This window comes from Quercus lobata, chromosome 1, assembly GCF_001633185.2.
Source record: "Quercus lobata isolate SW786 chromosome 1, ValleyOak3.0 Primary Assembly, whole genome shotgun sequence".
Lineage (NCBI taxonomy): Eukaryota > Viridiplantae > Streptophyta > Magnoliopsida > Fagales > Fagaceae > Quercus > Quercus lobata.
Window position 1 is genome coordinate 37528329 of NC_044904.1, and position 14379 is coordinate 37542707.

At 37.0% G+C, this 14379-nt stretch overlaps 1 protein-coding gene across 1 annotated transcript; it reads left to right on the forward strand.

Moving 5' to 3' along the window:
• The first annotated feature begins 11062 nt into the window (after positions 1 to 11062).
• Positions 11063 to 11797, forward strand: LOC115953450. Its single transcript, XM_031071098.1, has one exon. The coding sequence runs from the start codon at positions 11063 to 11065 to the stop codon at positions 11795 to 11797; it is 735 nt and encodes a 244-aa protein (XP_030926958.1).
• Positions 11798 to 14379: the final 2582 nt, after the last annotated feature.

Sequence of the window (14379 nt, forward strand, 5' to 3'; positions counted from 1 at the left end):
AACACCATGGAATGCATTGATAATTAGCAGTGAATCTCCTTCAAACACCACATTCCTGAGCCCCACCTCCTCGGCAAATTGCATCCCTGTCTCTAGGGCCTTTGCCTTAATCTCTAAAGCACCTAGAGGTAAGTCCAGCTTCCTGCTCAAAGTCGCTATCATGTTCCGTTCCCCATCTCGCACAATCACTCCAATGCCAGACTGTTTTGCTTTCGAGAAAAGTACGCCATCCATGTTAACCTTGAACCAACTTGGCAGTGGTGGCTTCCAAGCTGCTATGTCCCGGTGGTCCGAGCTAACCCGACTCGGTGTTTCATTGGCAGTTTGGAACTCCTCCAATAATTTCAGAGAGCTTCACACTACTAATAGACCCATTCGCCTTTTACCTCCATGCCGAACCTCATTCCTACTCTTCCAAATTCCTCAAATCGTGACCCACTTCTCTAACATCCTGGGCTATGCTTCCCAACTATTCTGTAGCTTGCTAAAAGTGTCCACGAAGCTCCATGACTCTTGTACAGTGAAGGGCAAGGAGAGTTTACTAGCGTTCCACACCTCTGTTCCTTGGCTACAAAAACAAAGCATGTGCATAATTGTTTCAACATGCTTTCCCCAAGCTTCACATATATTATTGACCGTGATTTTCCTTATAAAAAGAGATTCTTTAATGGCCAAAATACCATTGCAGGCCTTCCAAGCAAAATGCTTGATTTTATTTGGTAGGTTCGTACTCCACACCCCACGCCAAACGCTTTGCATTTTCATCGAGTCTGAGCAACTAGCATTATGATCCTCTGCCATTATTTCCTGAGCAAGCTTGTATGCGCTTCTTACTTTAAATCTACCTTTCTTATCTTCAGCCCATACCAGTCTGTCTTTTGTAACCAAGTTACTGAGAGGGGTACTTAGGATCGCATCTGCATCCTGGGGTAAAAATAGACCTTTCACCAGCTCTATGTCCCACTCCCTTCCTCCTTTTTTCATCAAGTCCCTAACCATTTTAACACAAGTCCCAGGATTTTCAGGAGTAACCACCTTATACGTGCTACGGGCAATGAGCCACTGGTCTTGCCAGACCCATATACTACAGCCATCTCCTACCTACTATTTCAAGCCATGTTTGACCAGGGGTTGGGCTACCATTATGCTCCGCCAAGCAAAGGAAGCATTCTTGCCTATCTTAGCATCCACAAATTCTCCCTTAGGGAAGTAATTAGCCTTATAAACCCGAGAGAAGAGGGAGGAAGAATTAGTTTGAAGTCTCCAACCCTGTTTGGCTGATAGAGCAAGATTGAACGACTTCAAGTCTCTAAAACCCAGCCCTCCCTTATCCTTCGGTAGGCACATTCTATCGTAGCTCATCCAAGCCACCTTCTTCTCATTCTTCACTTACCCCCACCAAAATTGCCTCACCATTCTAGTCATCTCCTCACATGAAGCGTTGGGGAGCTTGAAACAGCTCATAGTGTAAGAGGGGTCGGCTTGTGCAACCACTTTAATTAATACTTCCTTCCCCGCATTTGATAGCAGCTTTTCCTTCCAACCCGCTAGCTTGGATGCTAGTTTTTGTTTCAGCTGGGCAAATGTGTTCTTCTTTGACTTCCCAATAAATGAGGGCAGTCCTAAGTAGGATTCATGAGGTTTAATGACTTAAGCACCAAACATGGACTTAATGGCTTCCTGTGTACATGTGGGAGTATTGCTACTGAAGAATAGTGTCGTCTTGTTTCTATTTAGTTGTTGACCCAAGGAGGACTCATAGACTTGCAACAATCTTTGTACTTCGGCCCCTTCCTTCTCTGTTGCTCTACAAAATATCAAGCTATCATCTGCAAAGAATAAGTGTGAAATTCTTGGTCCCTTAGCTGAGGCATCCACTCCTTTCAAATCCTTCCTCAGTGATGCCTTGTGTAGCAATGCCAATAACCCTTCAGCACAAAGTAGGAAAAGATAAGGGGAAAGTGGATCTCCTTGTCGTAAACCTCGGGTTGGTGTGATCCTACCCCAAGGTTGGCCATTGAGTCCAATAGCATATGTAACAGAGGACACACATGCCATTACAATGCTAATCCATCTGTCATGAAACCCAAGCTTCTCCATTATTTTTTGCAAGCACTTCCACTCTACCTGATCATAAGCCTTACTCATGTCAAGCTTCAATGCCATCTCTCCAACTTTGCCTTTCCTTCTCTTGTTAATATGATTCATCAATTCATGGGCCACAAGAATATTGTCTGTGATGAGTCTCTCTGAAACAAAGGCACTTTGGTTTTCACATACAATATCCTTCAAAATAGCCTTCATTCGGTTAGCCACTACTTTGGAAGCAAGCTTATATGCCATATTACACAAACTTATAAGCTTGTAATCAGTGACTCTAGATGGGTTTTTAGTTTTTGGTATAAGTACAATGTGGGTTTCATGAAATTTAGGGGGAGCTACACCATGATTAAGAAAGTCTACTACAGTTTGTATGACAACAAAATTTACAATAGGCCAATAATGTTGATGGAACGAAATTGTAGTTTTTGCCAAATGATTTATCTTAAAATCAAAATGGAACATTCCTCATTAGGTGCAGAACATTTAAATATGAATAGAGCATTCCTAATTAAGATTTTTTTTTTCTTAATGTTTGCTGCGACATGCACTATATATGTGATTGTGGCTTTCTTGAATTAGATTTAGATGTTGCTTGGGTTCTACTTTTCTACTCTTATGGATACACACCTTTTTCCCTCATTAATCAACCTCAATCATTTAGTTTAGTTCTTTTCATTTAGGTGTTTCTCACGACCTAATTGTTAATTAAGCACGATGTTTTAAGGAGAGATTAATTCTTTCATAGTAACATATGGAACACAATGATAGGATTTGGGTTAAACGCATGATAAGGGTATCACAATATTTGTGGTAAGCCTCTTTGTTTGGATTGTTTGGATCTTGGAAATGCGGAAAACATATATAGATATATATAAAAAGTCTAGGGAAGTTTTTGGACAAGCAAAATACAGAGAGTATGTTATGGAATATAAAGAAAGAGATTCATTTTGGATATGATTGTTAAGTTTTTCATTTTTTTAGTTCTTTTGACAAGTAGAGTCTAGAGTCAAGCATTTATATCAAATTGAAAATCTTTAATTATATTATTAAAAGGGTCCAATTGATGTATGTCCTTAGAGTATACATTAATCATTTATTTTAAGAAATTTTTTATCAAAAAAAAAAAAACTGTCCAAAAAATTAATCACTTTTTTACTTTCCCATAAAAAAACTTTCCAAAATGATTTACTAACATATGCCGGTAAAACCCTTACTAAAATATTTTTTTGGGGCAGCATTATGCCGCCTAGTGGTTTTTCCTCAGAGATTCTCCATTGAATTTTCATTTTGTTACATAGCAAGGAGCCCGTTCTCCATTGGTTTTCTACTTCATTGGTTTAGAACATCTTATCATGTGTTCATTGTCTCATGCTTTACTGCATTACATATCGGTAACTTGCTTAAATTGTGTGGATTCATTGCATAATCAATTAAAGTAGTCAAAAGTACAGTTCTTTTCAGAGACATTGGTTGGATGATTATAAAACTATATTATTGGGTCTACAAACATTCGAAATTTTATTGAATGTAATATAATATACAAGTGAATTGGATTCAAAGAATTGACACTCACAACTGATCACTAGCTTAACTTTATTCCTATTATTCAGATCAAGCTTCATGAAATGTGGTGGTAATTTTGAGTAAAGAAAATCAACAATCTCAAACGAAACTATTGATATATTTTTTAATGAGTTCTTCGACAAGTATCTGGAATACTCTTTCCGTAGCGTGATAACTATCAAAAAACACATATTTGGGAAACAACAGTCAAAAATATTAGGAGGAAGACAGAGCACCACTTAGAACACATACACTAAAATAATGACTCAAGCTTGATAACAACAACAACAACAACAACAACAACAACAAAAAAACAATCAATATATATCACACCCCCTAGTTTTTTTGTGATCGGAAAATATAGTAATCCCAAATTATAATTGATGCAAATTTTTTACTTTTTCCCCAAAAAATAGAAGACTACAGGAGTGCTTAGAGGCTAGTTTTAAATAAATGTGCAATGAAAGGCACATAAAAGAACAATATAATATTTCATATGAAAGAGATGTGATTGAGAAAAATGAAACAAAAGTTTAACAATTCAATTAATTGAAAATGTAGTGTTACCCAAATTAATAAATGTAGACATATATAGGTAGGATATTTACCAAAAGTGGTCCTTAACAACAACTTAATAGATTGACTATGACTTCACTCAACCAAATTCATCAAATGTGCCTGCTATACAATCTAACAAAATTATTGATATGCCACCCAAAAACAAATACAAAAAAATTGAGAGTAAGGCTTCAATGTATGAAAAACAATAGACAAAAATATTAAGAGGAACAAAGAGCACCACTTATAACACATACACTAAAATCATGAGTAAAACCCGATAACAACAAAAAAAAAATAGACAAATCAATATATATCATTCCCACTCTTTTAAAAATACTCATTAATTAGAGAAAATATAAATAGAGAAATCAATATATATATATATATATTTATATATATCACAACCCTAATTTTTTTGTGATTGGAAAATGTAGTAATCCCAAATTATAATGGATGCAAATTATTTACTTTTTCCCAAAAAATAAAAGACCACGCACATGCTTAGAGGCAAGTTTTAAATAAATGTGCAATGAAAGGTTCAACAAAGGACAATATAATATTTCATATCAAAGAGATGTGATGGAGAAAAATGAAACTAAAGTTTAACAATTTCAATTAATTGAAAATGTAGTGTTACCCAAATTAATAAATGTAGGCATATATAGGAAGGATATTTACAAAAAAAAAAAATGGTTTTTAACAACTACTTGATAGATTGACTACCACTTTGCTCTCCCAAATTCATCCAATGTGCCTACTATGCAATCTAAAAAAAATTTGATATGTCACCCTAAAAAAAATACAAAAAAAAAAAAATAGAGAGTAAGGCTTAAATGTAAGAAAAACAAAAGACAAAAATAATAGGAGGAAGATAGAGCACCATTTAGAACACATACACTAAAATAATGACTCAAGCTTGATAACAAAAAAAAAAAAAGTCAAATCAATATATATCACACCCCTTGTTTTTCTATAATCAGAAAATGTAGTAATCCCACATTATAATAGATGCAAATTATTTACTTTTTCCCAAAAAAATAAAAGACAACGGGAGTGCTTAGAGGCTAGTTTTAAATAAATGTGCAAAGAAAGGCCAAAAAAAGGACAATATAATATTTCATATGAAAGAGATGTGATTGAGAAAAAATGAAACTAAAGTTTAACAGTTTCAATTAATTGAAAATGTAGTGTTACCCAAATTAATAAATGTAGGCATATACAGGTAGGATATTTACCAAAAGTGGACCCTAACAACTACTTGATAGATTGACTACGACTTCACTCAACCAAATTCATCAAATGTGCCTGCTATACAATCTAACAAAATTATTTATATGTCACCCGAAAACAAATACAAAAAAATTAAGAGTAAGTCTAAAATGTATGAAAAACAATATACAAAAATAATAAGAGGAACAGAGAGCACCACTTAGAACACATACACTAAAATCATGAGTCAAACCCGATAACAACAAAAAAAATAGACAAATCAATATATAACATTCCTACTCTTTTAAAAATACACATTAATTTGTGAAAATATTAATAGAGAGATCAATATATATATATCACAACCCTAGGTTTTTTTATTATTGGAAAATGTAGTAATCCCAAATTATAATGGATGCAAATTATTTACTTTTTCCCAAAAAATAGAAGACCACAAGCGTGCTTAGAGGATAGTTTTAAATAAATTTGCAATGAAAGGCACAACAAAGGACAATATAATATTTCATATGAAAGAGATGTGATTGAGAAAAATGAAGCTAAAGTTTAACAGTTTCAATTAATTGAAAATGTAGTGTTACCCAAAATTAACAAATGTAGGCATATATAGGTAGGATATTTACAAAAAAAAAATGGTCTTTAACAACTACTTGATAGATTGACTACCACTTCGCTCACCCAAATTCATCCAATGTGTCTACTATGCAATCTAAAAAAATATGTCACCCAAAAAAAAAAAAAAAAAATAGAGAGTAAGGCTTAAACGTAAGAGAAACAACAGTCAAAAATAATAGGAGGAAGATAGAGCACCACTTAGAACTCATACACTAAAATAATGACTCAAGCTAAATAAAAAAAAAAAAAAAAAAAAAAAAAGGCAATCAATATATATCACACCCCTTGGTTTTTTTTGTGATCGGAAAATATAGTAATCCCAAATTATAATTGATGCAAATTTTTTACTTTTTCCCAAAAAAATAGAAGACCACGGGAGTGCTTAAAGGTTAGTTTTAAAATAAAACAAATGTGCAATGAAAGGCACAAAAAAGAACAATATAATATTTCATATGAAAGAGATGTGATTGAGAAAAATGAAACAAAAGTTTAACAATATCAATTAATTGAAAATGTAGTGTTACCCAAAATTAACAAATGTAGGCATATATAGGTAGGATATTTACCAAAAGTGGTCCTTAACAACTACTTGATAGATTGACTTCAACTTCACTCAACCAAATTCATCAAATGTGCCTGCTATACAATCTAACAAGATTATTGATATGTCACCCGAAAACAAATACAAAAAAAATTGAGAGTAAGGCTTAAATGTATGAAAAACAATAGACAAAAATATTAAGAGGAACAAAGAGAACCACTTAGAACACATACACTAAAATCATGAGTCAAACCCGATAACAAAAAAAAAATAGGCAAATCAATATATAACATTCCCACTCTTTTAAAAATACTCACTAATTAGAGAAAATATTAATAGAGAAATCAATATATATATATATATATATATATATATCACAACCCTAGTTTTTTTGTGATTGAAAAATGTAGTAATCCCAAATTATAATGGATGCAAATTATTTACTTTTTCCCAAAAAATAGAAGATCACGCACATGCTTAGAGGCAAGTTTTAAATAAATGTGCAATGAAAGTTTCTACAAAGGACAATATAATATTTCATATCAAAGAGATGTGATAGAGAAAAATGAAGCTAAAGTGTAACAGTTTCGATTAATTGAAAATGTAGTGTTACCCAAATTAATAAATATAGGCATATATCGGTAGGATATTTACAAAAAAAATGGTCTTTAACAACTACTTGATAGATTGACTACCACTACACTCACCCGAATTCATCCAACGTGCCTACTATGCAATCTAAAAAAATTGTTGATGTGTCACCCTAAAACCAAAAAAAAATATATATATATATATATATATATCACACATACCCTAAAATAATGACTCAAGCTTGATAACAAAAAAAAAAAAAAGACAAATCAATATATATCACACCCCTTGGTTTTTTTGTGATTGGAAAATGTAATAATTCCAAATTATAATGGATGCAAATTATTTACTTTTTCCCAAAAAAAATAAAAGACCACAGGAGTGCTTAGAGGCTAGTTTTAAATAAATGTGCAATGAAAGGCACAAAAAAGGACAATATAATATTTCATATGAAAGAGATGTGATTGAGAAAAATGAAACTAAATTTTAACAGTTTCAATTAATTGAAAATGTAGTGTTACCCAAATTAATAAATGTAGGCATATATAGGTAGGATATTTACAAAAAGTGGTCTTTAACAACTACTTGATAGATTGACTACGACTTCACTCAACCAAATTCATCAAATGTGCCTGCTGTACAATCTAACAAAATTATTGATATGTCACCCAAAAAAAAAAAAATACAAAAAATTGAGAGTAAGGCTTAAATTTATGAAAAACAACAGACAAAAATATTAAGAGGAACAGAGAGCACCACTTAGAACACATACACTAAAATCATGAGTCAAACCCGATAACAAAAAAAAAAAAAAAAAAAAAGACAAATCAGTATATAACATTCCCACTCTTTTAAAAATACTCATTAATTAGATAAAATATTAATAGAGAAATCAATATATATATATATATATATCAAAACCCTAGGTTTTTTTGTGATTGGAAAATGTAGTAATCCCAAATTATAATGGATGCAAATTATTTGCTTTTTCCCAAAAAATAGAAGACCATGGGCGTGCTTAGAGGATAGTTTTAAATAAATGTGCAATGAAAGGCACAACAAAGGATAATATAATATTTCATATGAAAGAGATGTGATTGAGAAAAATGAAGTTAAAGTTTAACAGTTTCAATTAATTGAAAATGTAGTGTTACCCAAAATTAACAAATGTAGGCATATACAGGTAGGATATTTACATATAATGGACTTTGACAACTACTTGATAGATTGACTACCACTTCGCTCACCCGAATTCATCCAATGTGCCTACCATGCAATCTAAAAAAATTGTTGATATGTCACCCTAAAACTAATATAAAAAAAAATAGAGAGTAAGGCTTAAATGTATGAAAAACAACAGACAAAAATAATAGGAGGAAGACAAAGCACCACTTAGAACACATACACTAAAATAATGACTCAAGCTTGATAAAAAAAAAAAAAAAAAAAAAAAAAAAAAAAAAAAAAAAAAGACAAATCAATATATATCACACCCCTTGGTTTTTTTGTGATCGGAAAAATGTAGTAATCCCAAATTATAATGGATGCAAATTATTTACTTTTTCCCAAAAAATAGAAGACCATGAGCGTGCTTAGAGGATAGTTTTAAATAAATGTGCAATGAAAGGCAAAACAAAGGGCAATATAATATTTCATATGAAAGAGATGTGATTGAGAAAAATGAAGCTAAAGTTCAACAGTTTCAATTAATTGAAAATGTAGTGTTACCCAAATTAATAATGTAGGCATATATAGGTAGGATATTTACAAAAAGTGGTCTTTAACAACTACTTGATAGATTGACTACCACTTCACTCAACGAAATTCATCAAATGTGCTTGCTATACAATCTAACAAAATTATTGATATGTCACCCGAAAACAAATACAAAAAAAATTAGAGTAAGGCTTAAATGTATGAAAAACAACAAACAAAAATATTAAGAGAAACAGAGAGCACCTCTTAGAACACATACACTAAAATTTTGAGTCAAACCCGATAACTACAACAAAAATAGACAAATCGATATATATAATTCCCACTCTTTCAAAAATACTCATTAATTAGAGAAAATAATAATAGAGAAATCAATATATGTCACCCTAGGTTTTTTTGTAGTTGAAAAATGTAGTAATCCCAAATTATAATGGATGCAAATTATTTACTTTTTCCCAAAAAAATAGAAAACCACGCACGTGCTCAGTGGCTAGTTTTAAATAAATGTGCAATGAATGGCACAACAAAGGACAATATAATATTTCATATGAAAGAGATCTGATTGAGAAAAATGAAGCTATAGTTTAACAATTAGTTGAAAATGTAGTGTTCCCAAATTAATAAATGTAGGCATATATAGGTAGGATATTTACTAAAAGTGGTCCTTAACAACTACTTGATAGATTGAATACCATTTCGCTCACCCGAATTCATTAAATGTGCCTGCTATGCAATCTATGAAAATTGTTGATATGTCAACTAAAACAAATACAAAAAAATAGAGCGTAAGGCTTAAATGTAAGTGAAGAGGGTAAAAGTGTAGCCTGACGGACCTCCATTAAATGGGCCTGATGGATCCATGTTCGTGGGCAGGTAGAGGGCAAGCCCAACTTGTGCAAAGGTCTGTTATGGATAGGTACAGCAGAAACCTTAGATGGGAAATACTTGCAACACACACTTAATCACCATAGAATCCCAAGGTAAATGGAATCCTAGCACGAAGAGGATTCCAGAAGATATGCGCGTTAATGAAGATCTTCTCTACAAGGAAATGTCTTGCCCAACACGTTTAGGACTATTCAAGAGGATTACTATAAAGAAAAGACTTCTACACCAAGGAAGAGATGCCAACCTTCTACTATTATAAAAGCTCCAATACCCTCACAAATCGAAGTACGCATAATTTACCCTTCTCTAGCACTCTAGAGTTGTGAGAATAGTTCCAACTTGACCTTCGAAAGGTATTCGGCCAGCACCACACCGATGCTCTCTGGTAGGTCTTCTCTCTTTTCTGTGCATATATCGTTACGAGCATACAAGGGTCGTGTAGCTCACTGGTGATATTTACGGCATCATCAGTTGGCGCCATCTGTGGGAAGGAAAATCATAACTGCAACTTGTAGGCCATACAAATGCTACCCGGACAAATGGCTGCATGGTACTTACACGCTCGATGGCGACCACCAACAACGTTCAGGAAGATGAGCCACAATCTACTGCCTTGGAGAGACAGGTCTTAACCCTTACAATGGCAGTGAAGCGCCTCACCAGACAAAACCAAACCCTAGAGGAACAGCTATGACAGAAGAATGTGGCGATGGGAAACCAAGAAGAAGATCAAGAAGGTGCCAGTGCTGATCGCAGGAACCAGGAAAGACCGGAGGGCAGCAATGCCCCAAGCAAGCCGGAGCGATAAAACATAAGCCTCCCAACCCTCATGGACACGGCTCCACCTATTGTCACAGAGATGCAGGCAATGAAGGAGCAGATGGAAGTTATGATGAACACCTTCAAGGGACGAGTATCTAACGGTCTTGACGACCTAGTCAACCGAACCGATTCACCGTTCACTGCCTCCGTCAATTGCTTCCCTCTGCCGCATAAATTCCACATGCCACATATAGATAGTTACAACGGAGTCAAGGACCCTTTAGATCACCTGGAGACCTTCAAGACCTTAATGTACCTTTAAGGAGTTGCAAACGAAATTATGTGTAGAGCCTTCCCTACAACGCTAAAGGGTGCTACGAGAATTTGGTTCAGTTGGTTAATGCCTAGCTCTATCAGTACTTTCAAGGAGCTGAGTGCCCAGTTCACTTCACACTTCATTGGAGGGCACAGATACAAGAAGTCTACTGCATTCTGATGAACATTAAGCAATGGGAGGACGAGACGCTGAGATCCTACATAACCCGTTTCAACAAGGAGGCCCTCTCAATTGACGAGGCAGATGACAAGATACTCGTGGTAGCATTCACTAATGGGTTACGAAAGGGTAAGTTCTTGTTTTCTCTGTACAAGAACGATCCAAAGTCCATGTCGGATGTGCTTTACAGGACCACCAAGTATATGAACACGGAAGACGCACTGCTGGCTCGGGAGGATAAGCCCAGAAAAAGGGAAAGACAGGACGACACGAGGCAAGATAGGGGGCGCAAGATGGCTAGGACCAGAGAACGACAGGATGATAGACGCTCCAAACCCCTCACTGGGAGGTTCACAAGCTTCACCCCATTAATTGCCGCAATAGATCAGGTCTTAATGCAGATCAAAGACAAGGGAGCCCTGATGTTTCCCGGCAAGTTGAAAGGAGATCCCAGTAAGAGGCCAAGGGACAAGTACTGCCGCTTCCATCGAGACCACAGGCACGACACAACTGACTGCTACGATCTAAAACAACAGATAGAGGCCCTTATAAGACAGGGGAAGCTACAGAGGTTCGTTAGTAAGGAAAAAAAGGATCCACACCAAGAGCAAGCCCTGCGACAGGAGAATGAGCACCCAAGGCCGCCCATTGGAGACATAAGGATGATCGTAGGGAGCACGGAAACTTCTGTGTCGTCCAAAAAAGCCCGGAAGACCTACCTGAGAACGGTCTAGAACGTCCAGCTTACGGGCACTATACCCAAGATGGCACTGATCGACAACCCCGTCATCGGATTTTCATAAAAAAATGCTCAAAGGCTGCACCACCCGCATGACGACGCGCTTGTTGTCAACCTGAGGGTAGAAGACTACAACATGCACCAGGTTCTGGTCGACAACGGCAGTTCGGCAGACATCCTGTATTACCCGGCTTTTCAACAGATAAGGATTGATAGAGAACAGTTGGTCCCAGTTAATGCCCCTCTAGTTGGTTTCGAGGGGATGAGGGTGTTCCCCATCGGTGCCGTCACGTTGTCAGTAACGGTGGGTAATTACCCCCAGCAGATCACTAAGGAAGTAACATTCCCGGTGGTCAACTGCTCGTCCGCTTACAATGCCATTCTCGGATGACCTACCCTCAACTCATGGAAGGCTGTAACTTTAACCTACCATTTAATGATCAAATTCCCAACGGATTATGGAGTAGGAGAACTATGTGGAAATCAGGTGGCAACACAAGAATGCTATATTGCCATGCTAGAGATGGATGATCATCAGCAAACAATGTGCATAGGAGAACAACGGACAGTAGCAGAGCTAGTTGAAGAATTAGAAGAAGTGATCCTTGATGACTCAAGGCTAGAACGGACGACTAGAGTGGGTACACTAGCAAGCTGGCCGGTACGCCAAGAGCTCACGGCATTCCTAAGAGACAATCAAGACGTGTTCGCCTAGAGTCATAAGGACATGCCAGGAATCGACCCCTCAATCATGGTTCACAAGCTGAATGTATCGCCCTTATTTTCGCCAATTCAGTAGAAGAAACGAGTATTCTCTCAGGTGCTGGACAAAGCCATTGCCGAGGAAGTACGAAAGTTGCTTGAGGCAGATTTCATCCGAGAAGTATACTACCTCGATTGGTTGGCGAACGTCGTCATGGTTAAAAAGGCTAATGGAAAATGGAGGATGTGCATAGACTTCACGGGCCTCAATAAAGCCTGCCCGAAAGACAGCTATCCACTTCCTCGGATAAATACTTTGGTAGACTCAACCGCAAGACACCAGCTTTTGAGCTTCATGGACGCTTTCTCGGGCTATAACCAGATTAAGATGGAAGAAGCCGATCAAGAGAAGACATCTTTTGTCACCAGCCAGGGATTGTTCTGCTACAAGGTGATGTCATTCGGACTCAAAAATGCTAGAGCAACATACCAAAGATTAATGAACAAGATGTTCGCACACCAGATTGGGAGGAACGTACAAGTTTATGTTGACGAAATGCTGGTGAAGAGCCTACACGAAGATGATCACCTAGGCGACCTCCGTGAGACCTTTGACACCCTCCGGTCATATAACATGAAGCTGAATCTAGGCAAGTGCGTTCGGAGTGATGGCGGGAAAATTCTTGGGCTTCATGGTATCCCAAAGAGGTATAGAGGTTAACCCAAAGAAGATACGGGCCATAATAGAGTTAGAACCGCTGAGGACGGTCAAGGAGGTGTAAAGTTTGAATGGCAAAATCGCAACCCTGAATAGGTTCGTCTCGAAAGTGATGGACAAATGTTTACCTTTCTTCCGCACTCTGAGAAAATCATTTTAGTGGACGGACGAATGCCAAATGGTGTTTGACAACTTAAAGGCATATCTTTCATCTCCTCCGTTGCTCAGTCCATCCAAGCCTGAAGAAGGGCTTTACCTATATTTAGCTGTTTCACAAGCTGCTATTAGCGCAGCTTTGGTGAGAGAGGAAGATGAATCTCAAAGACCAGTCTACTTTCAAGCCGAGCGCTCCGAAGAGCAGAAGAAAGGTACCCTCAGATGGAGAAGTTGGCCTTCACGTTGATAACCGCAGCACGAAAACTCAAACCGTACTTCCAAGCACATACCATCGTTGTCTTGACGAAAAAGCCCTTGAGAAGAGCCATGAGTTGCCCCGAGGCTGCAGGACAAATGGCTTTATGGGCAGTGGAGCTTAGTGAGTTTGACATACAGTACCATCCGCAAACGGCTGTAAAGGGGTAAGTCGTGGCTGACTTCATCGCCGAATTCACCCTTAGAGACAGCCAGGGGGCAGAGGAGACACGACAGTGGAATATTTATACGGACGGATCTTCAAATAGATGAGCAGGAGGGGCCGGCGTGGTGATCCAAACCCCGAAGGGGGATAAGATCGAGTGCATGATCCAACTGGATTTCCCCACAACCAACAACAAAGCATAATATAAAGCCTTGGTGGTAGGGCTAGACCTCGCAAAGGCTGCAGGTGCTAAAAACGTGGTCGTGCATTGCAACTCACAGGTAGTAACAAGTCATATTAATGGCGGCTATGAGTGTAAGAATGAAAGGATGAAGAGGTATCTAGAAGAAGTGAAGAATCGAATCGGCAACCTCGAAGTCAGATTCGTTCAAATCCCGAGGGGGGAAAACGAATGCGCCAACTGACTAGCAAAAGCAGCCTTAGCAGAATTTATGCTTGTCCCTGAACAGGTATTGTCATTTGTCCAAGTCTCCTCGCTTATTAATGAGGAACAAATGTGCAGGAAGTAAATTCTGAAAGCAATTGGACTACGCCATTGATATCATACCTGAAGACTGGT